The sequence below is a fragment of the Anguilla anguilla genome, chromosome 9, assembly GCF_013347855.1.
Source record: "Anguilla anguilla isolate fAngAng1 chromosome 9, fAngAng1.pri, whole genome shotgun sequence".
NCBI lineage: Eukaryota > Metazoa > Chordata > Actinopteri > Anguilliformes > Anguillidae > Anguilla > Anguilla anguilla.
This window is the reverse complement of record NC_049209.1, coordinates 28,237,436-28,259,442: the sequence shown is the minus strand read 5'-3', so window position 1 is coordinate 28,259,442 and position 22,007 is coordinate 28,237,436. Positions and strand designations below refer to the sequence as shown.

Below are 22,007 nucleotides of genomic sequence, written 5' to 3'. Positions count from 1 at the left end.
TGGTGTCGTCTCTGGCAGTGGTATATTTCTTAACAGTCCCTCACATTCCTGTGTCATATCTGTGGTGTCAAAACGTCCACAGAATTTATTGAGGTCTTCAGCAAAGATGGTGGGGTGGGTTATTGTGGAGAGGGTTTTTTTTTAAAATCACAACCGGTGAGTGTTCTGACTTGTGGCTGCTCACAAGAAGGGAAAAGGCTACAAAGCCATATCCAAGCATTTTCAAGTGCCATTGGCCACAGTGCAAAGCATCATCAAAAAGTACAAGGAGTTCCACAATGTGAAAAATCTCAAAGGGCGTAGTAGGAAGCCAAAAGTGACCCCTGCGCTGGCAAGAATGGTAGTGCGAGAGACCAAGAAGAATCACCATCAAGGCCATCCTGAAGAATCTGAGAATTCTCGTACCAACATCTGAAAGCAGACACTCCAGCAGACACTGCACAAGGCTGACCTCCATGGACGCCAACTAAGGAGGACTCGACTTCTCCAAGACAGGCACACAAAAGCTCGTCTAGCCTTCACAAAAGCTCACCTGGACAAAGAAGAAAGATTTTGGTTATCAATTCTGTGGTCGTACGAGACAAAAATGGAGTTGTTTGGACACAGGGACGTGGCTTTCCTTTGGCGAAAGAAAGGAGAAGCATTCAACCCCAAGAACACCATCCCCACGATCAAGCATGGTGGTGGGAATGTGATGCTTTGGGGGTGTTTTCCAGCTAATGGGCCAGGCAACCTTGTCGAAGTAAACAAAATCATGAGAAAAGAGGACTACATTAAGATTCTGGAGGAAAACATCAGGCAGTCTGCAGAAAAACTTGGCCTTGGGCAGCACTGTACCTTCCAACGAGACAATGATCTGAAACATACAGCCAAAGTGGTCAAGAAATGGTAAACAGAAAATAATATCAACGTTTTGAAGTGGTCCAGCCAGAGTCCAGACCTGAATCCCTTCGAGAATCTGTGGAGGGAACTAAAGACCAGAGTGATGGCAAGGAAGCCTTGCAACCTCAAGGACCTGGAGATCTTTGCAAAAGAAGAGTGGTCCAAAATCCCAGTGGAGACCTGCAAAAAGCTTGTTGGCAATTTTAAGAACCGTTTGACTGCTGTGATGGCAAATAAAAGCTTTGCCATTGATTACTGAGAAAGCGTATGAATAATTTTGGAATGTTTTGTCAAAATGTAAAAAAAGCATAAAATAGGTTATATTTTTCATTAATATCTCTAACACAATGTCTTACCATCTTATGTCACCTTCTTATGTCATTTCCAGCCAGAAGAAACCTATTCGTCAAATAAAAATTCACAATAACTCAAAATTTGGCATGGGTATGAATAATTTTGGGCTTAACTGTATATGTCTGAATGGATCGGTGGGTCTGCATTGCCCTAAGGCTACATTTACACCGTATGTCTTGATGACCAGTTTTTACCTATATCCTTTTTTTTTTTGCCTGTTTACATCTAATTTAAAAATGACTACCAATAGGCTACCTGTGTTAACACGGTTTAGGGCGCGGTCACACATGCCCGAAATTAATATTGGCGAATATTCGCCTTCCGTTCACTTCCATTCTATGCAAGCGAAGGGGCGAATAAAACATTCGCTTCCGGTGGCGAAGCAAATTCGCATCGCATGGAGTTCAACTTTGGTGAACTTTGACCGGCGAATTCGCAGCCTCAACCAATAGCAAAGAAGTGTGTGTGGTTGACCCCACTTGACTAATTGGCTGTAGGCTAGTTTTCTTAGTGAGCCAGGATGGATGAGACTTTGTTGCTGTGTCTAACCAGCCGGTATTGTACAATCTTGCCCATGAAAACTACTCCACAAGAGAGATTCTGCCTGGCTGGCAGTGAGTCGGGAGACAGGCATTGAAGGTAAATAAATGGAAAATGTATCAATAACATCAGTTCATATTTCGTGGTATTTGTTAGCTAGCTTAACTTGGCTAAGCTAGCTAACAAATACAACTATAACAACTGTTATTTACTGTCAATAACTTGTACACCAATGTTCTTTCTCCGTATTTGTCCATGAAAGTATGATAACATGTACAAATGAGACAATTAAGTGAAAACATTTATTTTCAAACGGACTGCAAACCAGCAAACTGATTTCCGTGTGCGTCACATCCTGCACTGCCCACATTCAGCACGAAAAGATAGGAATTTTGCCTCGGCAGGCGATTATGGCAAGCCGTTTTAACATTTAATAGCTAGACTGGATATGTATTGCAGATATCCGTAATTCAATTCTTCCTAGTCAAAAAGAACATTTCAGATATCCACAATGACATTCTTCCTATCCACAATGTCATTTCAGATCCACAACGTCATTCTGTTAGGTACGGGGTAGGACTCAGAAGCAGACCAGGGAATTCAGAAAAATTCTTGGCGATTTATTACAAACAAATAGAGTACCAAAACAGCAACAGTCTCGTGGTGGTCACAAAACAGGCTAGGGTTGAAAATCCTAAAATCCAAATAGGCGAAGGTACAAAACAGGAGCAGAGGCTAGGTCAGGTAAACAGGCAGGAATCAAAAAACCAGAGACGAAAATACAGAGCAGGCAGGCTAAATTCGTAACCGGAAAAAAAACAGGCAGAAGTCGAAAACCAGGAAATAAGTTAAACAGAGTAGTAAGCTCGAACGGCACTGAAAAAACCATAGGCACGATCTGGTAAAGACTACACCAGGGGTGGCCAACCCTGGTCCTGGGGAGCCGCAGGGTCTGCTGGCTTTTATTTTCACCTTAAATACAACAACCACTTAGACAAAAGAAACCAGGTGAGGTGAGTTAACTGTGTAATCAACTGCTTTAATTGATCAATTAAGCGCTGAGTAAAAACAAAAGCCAGCAGACCCTGCGGCTCTCGAGGAACAGGGTTGGCCACCCCTGGACTACACGAACTAGCAGGGTATAAATAGCTGGCGAAATAATAAAAAGATGAGCTGCAGGTGGGGACGGTGGCTGAGGCTTGATTGAATAATCGACTCATGAACAGGACTTGGCAGAATGGCTGGCAGGAACTGACGCGCGTAATACGCGCGTAGTGCGCTCGCGGTCGATACGCGTGCGGTGGGTGCCCGGCTTGAGGGTGGAGCGTGGGCGGGACCAAGGAACACATGGGACCTGTAAACAAAGCAAAACCATGCGTGCACCCACACACACAACTCACGCATACATACCGAAAAACAGAAAAATAAACAAGAAAGAGGAAACTCAGGCAGAAGTCCTGACACATGCTTGACATCCAGAATGAACATTCTGGACATCTGCGATAGAATTCTTACTAGGAAAAACTAGATATGAAATTGAAAGCCCAATACACATGAATGGCAAAAGTGATGTCACTTGTCCTAGGAAGAATTCCGTTGTGGATATCTGAAATGACAATTGTGGATAGGAAGAATGTCATTGTGGATACCTGCAATTTTCTTTTTGACTAGGAAGAATTGAATTACGGATATGGATATCTGCAATATATATCCAATATATATCTATTAAATGTTAAATCGGCCACTTATACTTTTTAAGGATTTTTAAATATCTTAAATTTAGTTTTGACTAGTACAATCAAAGTTATAGATATCTTGAAATAGCCTACAATTTCTACTAGTAAGAATGTTATTGTGGACATCTAATTACCATTCTGACTGAGAATACAATTTTGACTAGGAAAAATGCTATTATGGATATCTAAAATGTAATTACAGATAGGAGTGTGGTTCGATTAAATGTTAAAATGGCTTGCCATAGGCGATGGTCATTCGCCTGCATTCGCACGTGTGACCGCGCCCTTACGTGTGAAAAAACTCGCACGCGTAGCCTACAGGAGGGTTCTGATACCACGCCGCCACAGCCATATAGCCATCTGCAATGGGCACAAAAAAGACAGAAATAATCATTCCTGCTATTGCTTTTCGAAGCATCTTAGGTCGAACGACGAAAATCCCCTGTATTTGAAACTGACCGTGAAGAACGCCCGACTTGTTTACAATCTGGACAGATGCGACTGCAAGCGAATCTAGGCCTATCGTTGTGACCCCTCGCAGCAGTTTCGACACAGGCAATGCAGGAAGCGCTTTCCTAAAATTTACCGTGAAGACTTCCTGACCCGCAAGCGTAGGAATGTCACGACGGAAGTACAATAATGTCGAGAAATACCATCTTTAGAAAAAAAGGCTATGCTGTCACAGCATTTAGATCAAACCTGCCGTGCGTCATAAAAACAAAAAAACAAACAAAAAAAACACCCCGCTCAACCTGTTTATAATGCCACCACAGCGCGGAGTGTTTAAACCATAGCCTACACTGTATGAATGTGACCCAAAACAGATCTGAAAATATCCGATCCCCCATGCGCTTTTCCCTGTTTATACGTTCATAATACAATAGGCCTAGCCTACATAAATTTGGCCACTTTTTTACCAGGCGGCGTAAACGTAGAGTTAGTGTAGGCTACCAAATATTGTAGTTATGTGTTACACATTTTTGTTTTCATATTTCTGTGCCACCCCAAAGTAGGCTAATTAGTGGTCCCAGGCTGGCCACTCAATTGAAGATGTTATGGCTCTGCCACTTAGCGTTTGATACTTTCGACAGTGCATTTCCCTGAAGATGTTGCGCGTGCAGACTACCACTATTCACAGTATAGATGCGCACACACATTTCACGAGCGGAGACCTTTTTCAAAGAGCGGATTGCTTAACCGCAGCAGACGGGGGAACCGATTTGAATGATATTACAAAATCAAACAATTATAATGATTTGAGGGAAGAATGTCTGGGAAATCCGTTAAATCCTTAACTTTAAATTGCAAGAGAACAGTCGGTCATCTCTAAATGCCGTGCGGACAGCTCAAGTCAGGATATGAACTTCAGGGGACTCGTTGCTGACGGAAAGGGCCTACTTCCCTGAAGTAGCGTTCTCTCTGCAGGTGCTACAGAGCTGGAGCAGCTCGTACAACGTCCATCTTTCTGCGACGCTCTGTGACAGCTCCACAGCCAACTGTGTACAGCTCTCACGTTACAGAGAAGTCAGCTGACAAGACCAAGCGTACTCAAAGCCCCACCACTAGTCTAAAGCTCAATGTGTTTAACCATGTCTTCAGCGAAAACGCCTTTTTCAGGTAAGACTGAATATTGAACGACGTTTACGTTTGCGATTGTGTTATGCAGTTGTCTCTGCGGTTCTGAGCTCGGAAGTGTCTTGCTTCAACTTTTTCCTCTTAATTCGGGCCTGTAATCTCTTTTCTTGTTAACTGATTTTGAAAATCACTGCATGTTTTCCAGGACCGTGTTTATTCCAGGATGTGCATACACAAATAATGTACAATTCTGCGAGTTTTAACACGCTGCAGTTTAAGTAGTGGCATAGAGGCTATGTTTTGTTGACGGTAATTGAAAGAATAATAAAGTATCTGTTTATTTAGCATTTATGTCTTTACGTTTTGATTTAACGCGGTCCATTCAGCTACAAGTTAGTTTATTTGGGAACACTTGTCAACGTTCAATCAAAATGGCTATAGGCTATATATATATATATATATTACATATATATATATATATATATATATATATATGTGTATATAGCCTCTTTTCCCTCTGTTGATGCTCCTAATATAATACATTTACCATATATATATATAAGTTCTTTGTTATCGTGAATTATATAACAGTTTGGCTGAATACTCGATTATGATTGGTCCAAGGGTGGGCATTATTTCTCAGTAAAGGGACACCTCGGCCTTTTAACAGTTCTAAAGTCAATGCGCTACAAAATCCAGCATTCTATAAGCCGGACACCCACCGCACGCGTAGCGTAAGCGGCGCATTTTAAGCAGCATGGCGAAGCAGCACGGCGCGCCGCGTCGTGTGTCTACACGGGTTCCGTTTGTGTCGCGCAAAGGCTTGCAGTCTGCAGCGGGATTACTTCGTGTATTTCACGTTTGTTCACGACTGTTGATGATGGGTAAGTGAATACTTGGTGAGAGGCCTTTTTCAGTTTGTTAATTTGGTAATATTTTCTTAACTTGTGTAAATGCGTGAGAAAGTAAACGCTATTACCACGAATTACCATAAACTTAAATCGCAAGGTAGCCTAAATAATAATCAATCTCAATCTATATTAATTGATTTGCTTGTTTAACAAGCGTGCCAACATTATGAAGAATATGTAATGACCATAATAATAATACATAATCCGTAATCAACCTTTGGGAATTCCCGTGTGGTCTTGTTATTCACGTCAAAGCATTTAAATGATCAGATTTAGTAAAATCAGCTAATAATCAAAAAGATGCTTAAAGCAGTTAAAACAGCAAAATTATTTTTTTCGATTTTGAATTGTTGTTACGTCCCCTCTTCTTTTCAGTGTTCAATTTCGCAATACATGGCAACATTGAATCACGGTTCTAGTTACTGGCTTCATTCAACCATCCCGCAAAATAGGCATACGGAATCGTCCCTTATTTGGACAGTAGAATAGGCGATCCGTGTTTTGACCTAAAACCTAGGGCTGCGTTTCCCAGAGTCTCCTTAGCGCTGCTTCCGTCGTAAGCTATACCTTAAGAGCTTCCTTTAGGTCTCGAGCTGTTTCCCGGCGCCTCCTTAGCTAAGGTATAGGCTACCTTCTGAAAGGTATACCTTTGAAAGGGTGGTCTGAGGCACTCGTAAGCTGTCCCTTACCGATGCGCTCCGCTCCAATCATCCTGTCACAGTTTTAGCCTTATTATGCCAACATTTTGTTTTTCAAATCGAATGGTTGTACTACAGTGCGCATCTAGTAGCACATCTGCATGCGAAAATGACATAGATAGTTTAATAACTTTACGAAAATGAATTATCCAATCAACGTTTCTGTGCATAGCACGTCATGAGCATGTTGTCGTTTCACCTGTCTATTCCCATCATGATGGTAATTAAGTATAGGGCCTATCCATAATGCTTATCCAATTTGTGAAAAAAAGTTATTTATTTATTTATACACAGTGGAGCTACCTGAGGATATGGCTTTTCTGACTGCATACCCTGTAGAAATTAGTTTGTTTGTGTGTGATTCAATGACCACAGTGACTTGGAACAAACCGCCGGTTTATTAAGAATATAAAACCCGTGTGAACAAAGGCGGCGTTGAGTGAGTCTACACTAGGTTATTTTTCTATACTTTATTATCCCCATCTCACCCTTTAACCGGCACCTTCTCCTTAAATGATCACATTTGCTGTGAATAGCCTGTTTTATTATGCCTCCGCGACGGCACAGCTGTGGCCGGAGGCATTATGTTCTCAGGTTGTCCGTCTGTCCTGATTCTCGTGAACGCGGTATTTCAGAAACGCCTTGAGGGAATTTCTTCAAATTTGGCACAAACGTCCACTTGGACTCAAGGATGAACTGATTAGATTTTGGTGGTCAAAGGTCAAGGTCATTGTGACCTCACAAATCACGTTTTTGGCCATAACTCAAGAATTCATACGCTAATTATGACAAAGTTTCACACAAGTGTCTAATAGGATAAAATGATGAAGTGATTACATTTTATATCCAAATGGTCAATCTAGCCAGGAAACGGAACCAGGGAAGGAGTGAATTATCACAAGCATGAAGCGTTTCCTCCTGGCTAGACCCCATTGTTTAGAGATTGTACTCAAGCTGTGCCCTTTCAAATGCAAGCTCTCCCCTAAGATTTAGGTGCTGAGAGCCATTGGAAAGCAACCATGGGTGACTAGTAATTATAATATGTGAAGAGTCATTGATCTAGCCAGGAAAAGGAAGCAGGGAAGGAGTGAATTATCACATGCATGAAGACTTGATGAAGTGATGACATTTTATATCCCAACTGGCTACTGGTTGGCGGAGGCATACAACCGCGAGGCGGTATTTCTAGTTTATGTTTGTTGTAAATTTAACACACTTGAGACACCGAGCAAGATTCCTCTTTCTCTGCCTATCTCTTTCTGTCTCACCATCTTTCACTTCTCTTAATCTCCCCTCCCTGTGTGAGTTTCTCTCTCTCAGCAGGAGCAGTAAGCAGCCTGGGCTCTGGGGAGGAGCAGCACAGCAGAAGTGCTCTGGGCCTGCCGTGTATCGCCCCTCTGGTGCGGTCGGTGGAGGAAACACCAGAGCCCATTGAAACCACCGTCTGCGGGAACATCCCAGCCTGGATCAATGGCAGCCTACTGCGCAATGGCCCGGGCAAGTTTGAGTTCGGCAAGGAGAGGTGAGCAGAGCGGTGATCACATGCCCATCCTCCCTCGTCCCGCTTGGGCTATATGGCATGTTTAAAATCAGCTTTCTTTCCATGTTGATTTTTGTGTCTGCAGGTTTGATCAATGGGGTAAACAACATGCCAGTGATGTACTGCACAGTCTTCACTTTGTGAGAGAAAAAGCAGAGGAAAAAGTGCATGACCTCTTAGGGCAGAACGAGCTGGTGTTTTATGGAGTGCTGAGCTCCTAACGGGTTCACAGAGACCTTATGCAATAGACAGAATGTTCCATTACATTTGTAATGTTCTGCCAATTGAACGGGCTGTTCTCTCTAAATCAATTCAGTACATTTTGAAATACTTTTCTGATTTTTCATGGGATTGTCCTGGGGGATGGGTATTTTGGCACTGCTAGGTTGATGTTGGGGTAATGTATTGTAAGGATTTAGTGTGTGTGGCCTTCATAATGTGGTTAATTATCTTTGTCCTCTTGGTTGTCCTCAGTGCACCAAAACCATGTTCACCTTTTTGTTTTGGTTCTCTTAAATACCCTGTGTTAGTCATTATAAACCCTTATCCTGAGCAGGCCTGAGGATGGGCACTCCCTTTTTTCTCAAGGTTTGTTCCCATTTGTTGTCCTATGGAGTTTTACCTTTCCACTTGTTGCCCTAGGCTTATAAGTAAAGGTATATTTTGAAGCATATTATGGCAAATGTTTTGTGGAACTGATCATATAAATTTGACTGAGTGTGTCCACATTCTGACATTTCTGCTTCTTCCAGCTTCAGACACTGGTTTGATGGCATGGCCCTTCTTCACCAGTTCAAGATGGAGGGTGGCCAGGTGAGCTACAAGAGTCATTTCCTGCGTAGCGACAGTTACAAGTCCAACAGCGAGAACAACCGTATCATGGTGTCAGAGTTTGGGACCCTCGCCATGCCGGACCCCTGCAAGAATTTCTTTCAGCGTTTTCTGTCCTACTTCGAATTGCCAAGTGAGTCTCAATGCCATTTGAGGTGGAGTGAATCTCTAGGTTGTTTGGTCACATTCATGCCAGTAAAAGCAGCATAGCCACAAATAACTCTCCCACCCTGGATATCAATAGCTTTCTGGCCCACCCTTCATCCTGTGTCAGTAACTTAGAGGCCATCCTAGATAACACACTCTCATGTTCTCTGGAAGAGCATCTCAACAGCATGGTCAAACTGTTACATTATACAAAACTGTTACAGTACTGTAGCGGGAAATTTTGTGGATTTTGTGTCACCCATAAGTGGTCACTATTTATAACTATTTATTCCTTCCTCGGTCTTCTGCAGAGCCCACAGACAATGCTAGCGTCAACTTTGTCAAGTACAAGGGAGACTATTATGTCAGCACGGAGACCAACCTTATGCATCGGGTTGACCCTGAGACCCTGGAGTCAAAGGGGAAGGTATTGTACACTAAGCGTCATACTCACAGGAATTACAGGGGAAATGGGATTTTTTCCCCCTGGCCTAACTGACTTTGTGCTAACTCATGCAATATTTACACTGCCCGATTGGATTGGAGATACCCCATGTTGTCACAGATCCGCATAAATAAACAGTGTGAGGACGACAGGTTTTGAATGAACTTAACATGACATAACATAATGATGAGAACAAGGCCATTCAACCCAACAATGCTTGCCATTTTCCGACTAAATTAGTACTGTTTACCTACAGTCTAGATATTATCTAACACCGCATGAAGCTTAGTCTTGAAAATCCCCCGAGTTTCTGCCTCTACTACGTGACCTGGCAGGCTATTGTTTTCTATATATGCCAATATGACATTAAATGTATCTCAAATTGGGTAATTATGTTGAAGATTCATTTTATAGCTGCTTATAAGAATTTTTTCCTGTCTACAGGTGCTTAAATTAAACCACAAGACATACAGACATACTGTAGTTTTAATTAGGAATCAGTTTATTTAATATGATGACATGACAAATGGACTAAACCTCCTTGTAAGCGGAACGGTAATAACTTTTAACAGTTAACACATTCCTATATTTGCATTAATCCAATGAAAAAATGTATCATAGCAACATAATTGTTACTGAAGAATGCTTCTGTTTTTCTTCTTTAATCAAAATTCTGTTCGCTGCTTGTTGCTTCCAGTTGCGTTCAGGAAGGAAAGAGTCTTAATCGAATTTGATGGTGAAAGACAGTTTAGCTTTTTAATTCATGGTTACAGGTCTGCGTGGTCTTATGAGCATCTCCAGTCTAACACAACTGTCATTGAGAGATGGCACAGCTTAAGTACAATCTTTAAAAAAATGGTGTCTGGCCAGGAGGAAAGGTCACATCAATGTGATAATTCACTCCTTCCCTGGTTCCTGTCCATGGCCAGATCAATGACACTTCACGTATTATAATTTCTATTCACCCAGGGTTGCTTTCCAATGGCTCTTGGCACCTAAGTCTCTGGGGAGAGCTTGTATTTGAAAATGGGTACTCGACACCAAGACGGAAACAGGATTAAACGGATTACTCTGAAACTCTGAAAACTGTAAAAAAGACACATTGCTAAAAAACACCAAAATCTAACAGTTACATAATATTTGACATAACTTAATTGTGATTTGCTCATTAGAATGACAGCAGTAAACTATTTTAATAAGAGGAGCCAATTGTATGTCGAAGGACGTTGCAGCTGTATATTATATAATCTCTTCTGGTTCCCAGGTCTGGTAGTTTTCAGGCTTCCAGACTAACAGCGGTGAATTATAGTGCACATGGGCAAAACCATGCCCTGCTCCCAGCTGGAATTTTTCTGTGTAGCATGAAGCACTTGACCTCTCACACTGTGTTCCCTCAGAATTATGTTCCAAAAGTTTTCTTTACATTTTCTCTTCTCTTCCCTCATAAATTCAAAGTGGCATAAAGACCCTTTGCAGTCAAGTTTTTGCCTTGCATTTGAAGTGTTTATTAAGTCAGAAGATCTCAACTGATAAAGTTTTTATCCCCTTTGGTACTTTTAATAAGTACTGATTAAAGGAAATGATGGTCTAATTGTACAGGGTCTTTACTATACCAACTTTAGTAGCATTATACACTCATATTTAGCCATATCTTTCCTTTTTGAAGGTGGACTGGAGCAAGTTTATTGCTGTCAATGCAGCCACAGCTCATCCCCACTATGACCCTGATGGAACGGCATACAACATGGGCAACTCGTACACTGGTAGAGGTCTGTGACATTCCTCCATTATTCCATTCACTGTCTGTGAAATTTCATGTGTGTACAATGAACTTCAGGCTTTAGAATTTGAATAAAATAGGATATTTTTTAGTTTTTTGGACTGCAGATCATTAAAATTAAAATCCCCTCATCAAAGGGCCCTCACAAGCAACCTTACGTCATAAAAGTATAGGTGTGACCAGGGATATAATGCAATATAATGTGGGAAGCTCCAGTTCATTTAGAAGTCATTGACCGCAGAGGTTAATGGACAACTTCTGTTTCATGTAACAAAGCTGTCATAAGTTTGGAGGAAAGGTAGGGCGTGGGATACAAAGGGGGTTCCAGCCAATCTGCTGTATGTTCAGTAAGTTACCACAGGCCTGGAAATTTGATAGATTTTTAGATTAATCAATAACCAACATGGCACTTGTGTCAACACCATCCATGTTCTTTCTGCAGAGAGCTAGTGGTTTCCAGTATAGTTTAAAGGTCAGGGAACTGGGTTTGCAGTTCTAAGGTTATAGTTTTGATGGAGAGGTGGGGCACTGCCATTGCACTATTGTGCAAGGTACAAAACCTGAGTTGTTTCAGTAAATTTGTAGCTGTATAACTAATATTTTGTGAAAAAAAAAGAAATCTGTGAAAAAGTGGTGTGTAGACATGCAAAACTGGTTTAAAAGCAGAATTGCCTTTTCAGTGGTGTTACTATGTATCCTATGTATGAATCCTGGAATGCCTCACGTTATCCTACTTGGACACAAACCAGATCTGGATCTGATATGATTCTCAGGGGCCTTCTATAACATCATCCGTGTGCCTGCGGGGAAGGCGGGGCCATCCGAGACCCTAGAGGGCGCTAAAGTGCTGTGTTCCATCCCTTCAGTGGACAGGGCTAGACCCTCTTACTACCATAGCTTTGGTGAGTCTTCTGCTGCCACTGGTCGATATCGCTTAACTGTCCCCCACAGATGATTTTTGCTGAATCATTCAATCCTACCAGAAACAAATTGTGTATTAAATCCATGCATACAATAGCATTCTTCTGACTATCCTTCAAATATTTATTTGGCTGACATACAGTGCCATGAGAGTATTTGCCCCCTTCCTGATGTCTTCTTATTACTGCATATTTGTCAGGCTGAATTGTTTCAGATCTTTACACAAAGTGTAGTATTAGACAAAGAGAAAAAAACACAAAGCATATTATTAAATCATTTCATTTATTTAATGAAAAAAGTTATCAAACACCCATATCACCCATTTGAAAAAGTAATTGCCCCCTTAGTTACTCAATAGACCAATTAACCTAATTTAATTGATAATTGGATTCAGCTGATTGAACACAGCCAGGATTAATTGCAGCCAGCCCTGATGAATCTAAATCTCTCTCATATTGTACCTTACCATTTGGGTGAATTGGTCACCACAACGTTTCTACAAGCACACTATGCCATGATCAAGGAAATTCCAAAAGAGATGAGAAAACGTTATTGAAATATATCAGCCTGGAAAGGGTTACAAAGCCATTTCTAAGATGCTGCTCCATTGAACCACAGTGAGAGCCATTATCTCCAAATAGAGAACACTTGGAACAGTGGTGAATCTTCCCAGGAGTGGCTGGCCTGCCAAAATTTCTCCAAGGGAGTAGCGACAACTCATCCAGGATGTCACAAAAGATCCCAGAGGAATATCCAAAGAATTGAAGGCCTCTATAGTCTCGTGTTCATGACTCCACAAAAATAAAGAGACTGGGAAAAAATGGGATTCAAGTGTGAGTAGCAAGGCAGAAACCACTGCTAATAATGAGAAATATCAATACTCAGCTTACATTTACAAACAAAAAAAAAAAACAACAGGATGATCACCAAAGCTTTTGGGATAATGTCTCTATGCACAAATGAGTCAAGTGGAAGTTTTTGGATGACATGGGTCCATTGCCAAGTCAGGTATAAGCACATTCAGCATTTCACAGTGAAAACACTATACCAGCAGTCAAACATGGTGGTGGTAATGTGATGGTGTGGGAATGCTTTGCTGCCTTAGGACCTGGGCGACTTGACATTATTGAAGGAATCATGAATTCTGCTGTGCACCAGAAAATTCTTAGGGCGAATGTCCAGTTATCTGTCCATGAGCTGAAGCTGAATTGCAATTGGGTTATGCAGCAAGACAATGATTCAGAACACAAAAGTAAGTCATCTGGATGGCTGAAAAGTCCAAATTAAAGCAGTTCTGCAAAAAAGAGTGGGCTAAAATTCCTCCACAGTGATGTGAAATCAAATAATCAAATTATAGGAAGCATTTGGTTGCAGTTATTGCTGCTAAAGGTGGTTCAAACAGTTATTAAGGTAAGGGCAATGGCTTTTTCTCATGGGTGATATAGGTTTGATAACCTTTTCATTACATGAAAAAAATACTAAAATATTTTTTAAAATGTGTTTGGCCACTCAGGTTCCGTTTGTTTGATAATATATTTTTTCTAAAGATCTGAAACCATTCAGTGTAACAAAGCGCAAAAATGGAGGAAATCAGGAACGGGGCAAATACTTTTTCACCGCACAGTATGTGCCGTGACATTATTTCACCTACTGTTTATGTACTGATTGCCTTTTTCTGTTGTTTGTTGTTCAGTTAGTTGCAAAACTTTGTAGTAATCGCAATAATTAATAATAATGGGATTAATAATAATGGTAATGTGAGTAATGAATCAACCCCAGATATGGAAACATAATTATAAAAAAGTAACAACAATAGACTTTCAAACTAGAAAATAATACAAAGTGGCTTGAAAGCAAATCTATTTATAAATAGGACGGTGGCATACTCACCCATAGTCGTATTATCGCCAAGTAGCTACAACAGCAGAATGCTGTACTTTCCCTTCTGTATGTACATATGGTTATGGTATGGTTCCTGTTTCAGCAATGTCGCAGAATTACGTGGTGTTCATAGAACAGCCCCTGAAAATGGACCTGTTGAAGATTCTCACCTCCAATCTGCGTGGAAAGCCCATAAATGATGGAATCTACTGGGACCCCAGTTTGGAGACGGTGTTCCATGTGATCAGCAAGCACACTGGGAAGGTTAGAGCTGCGTGGCTGAGCAGGGGTCTACAGCCCAGGGTTTTAGAAATCCATGTGCATGTTGGAGTTTTTCAGACCCTCTTATGCACCGCAGCTAACACAGATTTTATTTTTTACATACTCTGCCTTTATAGTGTACAGCTGGATGTGTAATGAACCGTTTCCAGTTAAGTATCTTGCTCAAGGGTACAAGGACAGAGCTGCAGGATATCCTCGGCACCTGGGTAGACACAGAAGGATGCGCACAGGGACACACACAGGGACACACACAGCCCGGTCAGCTAGTGTTTGTTTTCACCTTATAAATAACTTATTAGTAACCAATACAGCACTAAGCAAGCAGGTGAGGTCACTGAATTGCCTAATAAACTGCTTTAATTGGTCAATTAAACACTGACCCTCACCATTTTTTTCCCCATCTGTATGGAGGTCCAATATAATGACTTTCTTGGCTGTTTTAACATTTTTTCATGAAATAAGAAACTTTTTCTTGAAATGCAGTAGTACAATATATTGTAATTTATACTGACAAATGTATTAGACAGTCTATAAATATACCAGTTATTGCTACTTTGCTATTTACTACAGGGTCTGCTATTTATTTACTTGGTTCTTAGTTGATCAATTAATGCAATTTTCTATAGACATAATTTTATTTAGATTTTAAGGGGAAAATGAAACCAGCAGACCCTTTGGGTGTCCAGGGCCAGGCCTGTTGGCCCTTGGTTATTAGCGTGCAGTGTGTAAGGTGAGACTGAACCACTCCCTCTCTATCACAGCCAATCTCTGTGAAGTACTACACCAAGGCAATGGCCAACTTCCATCAGATTAACGCTTTTGAGCAGGATGACTTCCTGCTGTTGGACCTGTGCGGCAGTGATGATGGGGGGGCTGTCAACGATTTCCTGATCCAGAACTTGCGCAAATCCGGAGAGGCCTTGGACCAGGTAAAGCACAAACGCACAACCACATATACGTGCAGATTGTCATTTCAATGGCAGCTGCTGAGCTGAAAACTGAGGAGGCAGAAAACGACTCCTTAAACTGATCATTGGTCTTGATGTGTTCTCCGGTCTGAATAATCAATTGGCACATAAATGCACAGCTTCTTTCTTCATGTCATGATTAATTCAGTTCAGAAAAAATCAGTTTTAATCATTGAGTACAATTAACAAAAAAGATGCACTACTCTGTTAACTATTGCATTAGTTTTCAGTACAACTTCAGAGTACATATATCTACAATTTTAAACAATGTTGAATTTAAAATGTGCTCAATTTTTGTGATTGTGGAGAGACACAGGGAGATGATGTTCAAATAGTCCACATTTATTTACGAGGGTTTGGCAAGATGTTACAGCCAAGTGAGCAGATCTAAAAACACTGTCATGACAGAGGCTCCCCCATGTGAGTGGGGATGGCTGATTTAACCTGTGCGCACCGATTACCTCACTACGCACAGGTGCAGCCACTCCTGTTCCTGGGTCCAATTAGCCTGGCCAATTATCTAATTAATAACCAATTATCTAACTAGCCAGATCTAATTAGCTTGACCCAGGGCAGGTGTGGCTGCTTAAACCAGCCATCCCCACACCACAGTGATGTAAATACATTATCAAAACAGTCAAACAGTTATCAGTCTCCTAAGAGCCTAATTGAAGAGGATTGGCTATAGCTGATGGTATGGACCATTTTGTGAGTTCATCACTATATTGCTAATGAAGGAAAATTATCGAAAGCTGGTTGAGATCATCAGTATAAGGGGAAGTTTTCTGCCTTCTCTGTTTTATGCTCAGGAGCTGTTAATTGATTCAGAATATGCACAAATATGGAAAGGCCGTGGGCCAAGTTAAGCAGAAAGGCATGTGTGTTCAAATGTGTGTGTATTTTGTCTTTTTCCCACATCAGCTGTATGAATCATTGCCCAAAGTCTTCCCTCGCCGATTCGTCTTCCCTCTCAATGTGGACGCCAACACGCCAAGTGGTCAAAATCTGAACACCATTCCTTCCAGCCTGGCCACTGCTGTCAGGGTTGCCGAGGACAAGGTATTCTGGGAGTCTTAGATGCTGCAAGAGGCCACGCCATCTGCCTCATACTGAGTTATATTTTTCTGAAGTTTTTAATTATTTGAAAAATTAATAAAATTTAAAAGTATGAGAACTGAAACACTGATTGTGATTTTAACTTGATCATTTAAAACAAAAAAAATCATCCTGTTGCTATGAATGATGGCATATTTTTGCTTGCTTCTCCCTGCTGTGTGTGGCTTTTTCCTTTTTGTTTGTAAATGCTTCTCTCATCCCTTTTTTTCTCCAACTGGGAATTGTACATCATGCTTACTGTAAGCTGCAATGCTCATCGCCTCATACCTTATTAATTCAGGAGAGCTCAGGCAGGCATCTACTCTAAATGATGTGATGTTGCTTCTTATCACGCCATAGTTCACAAGTTAGGCTCACGCAGACGTGAGCTAGAGGAAGACAGTTCGGATCTATTTCGACTTAGCAGGTTCACACACATGGTTAAGTGTTTACAGTTACACATGTAAAAGGTATATGTGTTTTCTAAGCAGATATTCAGACCCACATTGCTCACGTGCTTATCTCTGATATTGGGAGGCACTGACTTTAATCTGAGTAAAGTTACATTTTCTAAATGCCCCCCCCCCCCCGCAATATGATCACTAATCACAAAATGCTATATAAGTCCCCTCAGTAGTGTTATTTTTGTGAAGGGAGGATGTAGAAAGTATTGAAAACGGGCATGTTCATTTTGACACCTTTAAATACTTTTCCATTTTGTGTTTTGTCATGCACATTCTAGCGCTTTTCTCTGTCTTCCTGTAATATGTCTTGATAAATTTTCCCTTTGTCTATATGATAAAACCGCTGTAATTTAGAAATTCAAACTTTGAAATTGATTTATCCTTTATTTAAAGAAAATAGGTTTGCACCATATGGTTTTGTAATCTTTATGAAATTAGGTCACTGCTAATGCAGAAATCGATGCTGTAATGCTGGATGCGTCTGACATTGCTGGCCATCAGTGTAGCGGTAGTAGGCTACGTCGTGAAAATCACGGCCTTTCTCGCGTTAAACCATTACATTGGCTAATGACACACCCGCAGTGGCTCACGTGGCTCTAAAATATCTGACCTGCCCCCCAAGGAGATTTTTCTCCAAGCAACCTTTCAGTATAGCTGGGGATGCTGTGTCTCCCCATCACTCTAGACTGCTCCCAGCTCATGTGCTGGAGCTTGTCTTTACAAAATACAACTTGGGAAAGTTTGAATAAAAGCATAATAGCCGAAGATGTATTCTACCCAGGGAAGCTTTTCAATTTCTTCTTTAATTTACCCAAGCTTATGCAAATCAAATGTACAGGTAAAGTGGGGCTTCAACAAAGAGGGAAGAAAAAGTATTAACAAACAAAATCAACAGAACATTTTAGCCTTACATTCTTTAGTTTTTTATTTCATTGGGGGTTAATTGCATATAATAGTTCATAATGAAGATGAGACATGCATTTGCCAACTGCTTTATCTGCAGGTGTACTGTACCCATGAAGAGCTCCATTCTGAAGACCTCCATGAGTATGGGGGCCTGGAATTCCCACGTATTAACTATGACAAATTCAACACCCGACCGTACCGCTACTTCTACGGCTGTGGGTTCAAACACCTTCTTGGGGATTCCCTCCTCAAGATGGACCTCCAGGGAAAACGGCTGAAGGTCGGTTCCCAGTTTTTTTATTTTTTATATGTATTTACTTTGAGGTCACTCTGTTAATGCCACCACTCCTCTTCAGTAGACACCCTCTCATGTTCTCATATAAGTCCACAGGTGCCATATATTGCAGTATATTCCCTTTGTGTGAGGGTGCTGATGGTTTTGCTCAGAATTTGATGTTAACAACGGTCCGTTCTGTGATTCAGGCGTGGCATCACCCTGGGCTTTTCCCGTCTGAGCCGGTCTTTGTTCCATCACCTGACGCCACAGAGGAAGACGACGGAGTCATTCTGTCTGTGGTCGTCACTCCCACACAGGTCAGATACTCCTTGTGCACGCAATAGCCAATGTCATGATAATTAATAATCATTGGTATTGTTAATTGGTTGTTAATTATTGTTATTAAATATAACTGTTCTAATTGTAGTTATCGAATATAAAAGTGTAAAGTATCCTACTGTTATAGAAGTATTTCTTATATTGTATAGTTAAGTTGAAGTTGTAGATGTACTCTATTTACCCTTTTTTCTTAGGGTTCCTTTTCTTTATTATTTTATCCAGGAAAAGAGTACCTTCCTTTTGGTCCTGGATGCCAAAACGTTTGAAGAGCTTGGCAGAGCTGAGGTGCCTGTAAACATACCGTACGGTTTCCACGGAGTATTCAATAGCAACAAATAGTACCCTTGCTTTTATATCGCAACTAGTCCCATTTTAATAATCGTTTTAATTTAGGAATAATTGACTGTGTATCACTAATTATACTGTTGGGCTGAAGGAAGAGAGGAAGGTAAGAGAGGAAGAGGAGGAGAGGGATAAACCACTATAGGCCGAAGCAAGGATCAACCAGACCTGCAGAACCTTAAGGTTCAACTCTGTCAAAAGACCCTATTTCTGTTAACAATATATACAGGTGCATTTCAGAATATGACATATTTTATATATGTCTGATTCAAAATTTTTTGAAAATGCCTGATTTAATAGATGCGACCGCATACGCGCATGCATCCATATGTGCATGCATCCATGCACACATCCTCACACAAACACGTGACCTCTTCTTTGGCTCGTGACTAACCTTTCCACAAAATCTTGTGCAAATCTGTGAATCAATTTGGGAGTTATGCACCTTTTTGTGATAGGCCACGCCCATCGCCACGCACCCTCTTGGTCAATTGGCCTGAAAGTTACTCAGCTCTACCTTCGGTCACGACCGACCTCCATGCCGAATTTCACCAGCCTGGGGTGAAAACTGTGCCCGCCTCGAGGTGTGACACTTTTGTGGACCAACCGACCAACCAGTGACGTAGGTTTCGTTTGAACATTGGGGGGGACACATTAAGCTGGGGGTCTGGGGGTCGTCCCCCAGGAAATTTTGAGCTTCATTTCCTGCATTCTGGTGAACTTTGCAGCAATTTTGCAGCAATTTGTGCCTTTTCTCCATCAATTTATGGTGGAAGTGTCTTTATTTATGTAAAGGAAAACACAAAATTCAAAGTTTTTATTGAATTTTATTGGGGGGGACAAATGCACGTGTTCTAAATATTGAGGAAGACGTATCCCCTACATCCCCCCCCGAAATCTACGCCTTTGCAACCAACCAACCGACCGACTGACAGGCAGAGCTATAGAGCTGCGGTCGCAGCTAAAAAGTATCATGTGCCTTATTGGAATGAATTCTTCTGACATGTTTGCATTATTCCAAATGTAACCCTTTTACAGATTTTAAATTTGTTTTTATTGTATAATGTCCATTTTATCTTTATATTTCACTGTAGTAGTTTTAAAATGACACTATTAAAGTTAAAATGGCTTTTAAAATTGCCTCTGCGTTGTTTTTGCAAATCAGCTGTGAAAACACTTACCTGTGAATTCTGTTTCATCCAAGTCCTGCAGAAAGGCAGTCATGTTTCCTCTAAATCAGGGGTGAGGAACCACAAGACTCAAGGGCTTTTTTTTAAGGTAAAAAAAGAAAAGACAATAACAGTGAAGTAAAATAGCAGAAATAAATAAGTCCAATAATAAAAGTGAAATTAACTTTGTAAAAGCCAAACTAAAAAATATATAAGTCTAAGTATAAGTCTAAGATGTCGTTTAAAAATGGTGATAGATTCTGAAGCTCTCAGGTCCTTTGGCAGGCTCTTCCAGAGGTGCGGATCACACTGCAGGGCCGAACAGTTCTGAGCATGGAGAGGAACGGTTCCAATGGTGTTTCCACCTGGAAATGGTTTGGCGCGGAGAGATTACAAATCGTGCCCAGCACGATATTTTCGGCACGGTTAGACAACCGTGCTTAGTGCAGCAGAACCGTTCGGGTGGGCAGGCTTAATGATGTATTCACTGATTGGTTTCACATTACGTTAGTTTTGTGACTCCGCATACGGTCTCTTTACGTCCTCTTGCGTAAGCTAGGTCGGTGGAGAAGCTAATATAAATAAAAATGCCAATCAAAAATCGTATTCCGTCATAGCAACAAGATAAACCCGACAATAGCCATAAGATATACAGCAGTGAAAACGCTGCTCACTGAATAACGAAATAAACGGGACAAAGTTTTAAAAAAATGATACCATGTCATTCTACAGTCAATATCTGGGACTAAATATTGAATAAATACATAACCTTACCATTGGTTTTATGCGTAGAGATGTCTCCTTTGAGACCGAGTGGTCATATATTGTCTTGGACAATCCGTTTATGAAATATATTTTGTGCATTTCTGATGCCTGGGTACATTCAAAATAGCTGTGCTACCACATGTATCGTTTACGGCGTTGTCGCCGTTTTTAGTACAATCTGGCTTTATTGACAATTAATTTATTCAGTAGGTGAGAGTAAGCTTTCTAACGATGTATAACATGTCTAATTTTGCTTTCGGAATAGCGTTTTATAGGTCAGCGTAACCAAAAATGTTCTTATCATCGCATTCACTTATGCATTAAGACGCTGCATCTAACGAAACATCAACGATTTCTCGTAATTTCTTGGAAAATACTATTATTATTGAGGACTTCTGGGCATAGCTAAGCCGTATATTTGCTGATAGACCTATCTGACATCGTTTTCTGGAGAAAAACAGAAGCGGATTGAACTCGTTGATTTACTGTCTGTCTGAACACAGATACAATTTCATCATTGCTATGTAATTATTATACTACTGCTCAAAGTATTTCGGTTATACACGTTATTTTTGGATTGAGTGTCTTTAAATAGGTTAGTGGTATTATATAATGTGGATATTTCACACTGTAATGTAAGCGTTAGTAGTTTTTTGAATGCATGCAACAGTGATGATCAGTGGAGCATACGCTAAGAAGAAAAACCAAAAACAGACCAAAATACACAGAATCCTCGTCCGTTTCGTCAGCCAACGAAACATAAAAACAAAACAGTATGGGGAGCGACGACAACAACTGGCGCATATTACATTCACAATGGAACGCCGTCGCTGATCCACCGCGTCACTTGCTGACCTCACTAGATACTTCCTAGTCCTGGTTTTAGCAGCCCGACAGTGGAAACAGAAACGGTAACCGTTCCCACGAGTACTGAGCAGCGCGGAACGGCACGGAGTGGCCCTGGTAACGGTTCGGCCCTACTGTGGAAAAGCGGCTATAGACAGTTAAAGCTGGCTCCCCACAAGTCTTTGTCCTAGCCCTTGGAACAACTAAAACGCCACTGCCAGAGGACCTGAGGGATCTGAACAAAGCATATTTTAAAAGCATGTCTGAAATGTAATAGCCCTAGTCCATTGAGTGATTTGAAAACCAATAAAAG

The 22,007-nt window shown here is 41.0% G+C and overlaps 1 protein-coding gene across 3 annotated transcripts; it reads left to right on the top strand.

The window, feature by feature from the left end:
- Positions 1-1,771: 1,771 nt before the first annotated feature.
- LOC118236232 (beta,beta-carotene 9',10'-oxygenase-like) lies at positions 1,772-20,051 on the top strand. Of its 3 annotated transcripts, XM_035434432.1 has the most exons (13): positions 1,772-1,875; positions 4,938-5,129; positions 8,017-8,218; positions 8,989-9,200; positions 9,526-9,641; positions 11,326-11,428; positions 12,213-12,341; positions 14,345-14,505; positions 15,285-15,452; positions 16,413-16,550; positions 18,054-18,236; positions 18,440-18,550; positions 18,795-20,051. In XM_035434432.1, exons 2-13 carry the CDS (start codon positions 5,090-5,092, stop codon positions 18,909-18,911), a joined length of 1,680 nt encoding a protein of 559 aa, XP_035290323.1. In that variant the 5' UTR covers positions 1,772-1,875; positions 4,938-5,089; the 3' UTR covers positions 18,912-20,051. The 3 variants fall into 3 exon arrangements, with proteins under 3 accessions (XP_035290323.1, XP_035290324.1, XP_035290322.1); XM_035434433.1 differs by lacking the exon at positions 1,772-1,875 and having other exon boundaries at positions 5,075-5,129; positions 8,020-8,218; XM_035434431.1 differs by lacking the exons at positions 1,772-1,875; positions 4,938-5,129 and adding an exon at positions 5,136-5,971.
- Positions 20,052-22,007: the final 1,956 nt, after the last annotated feature.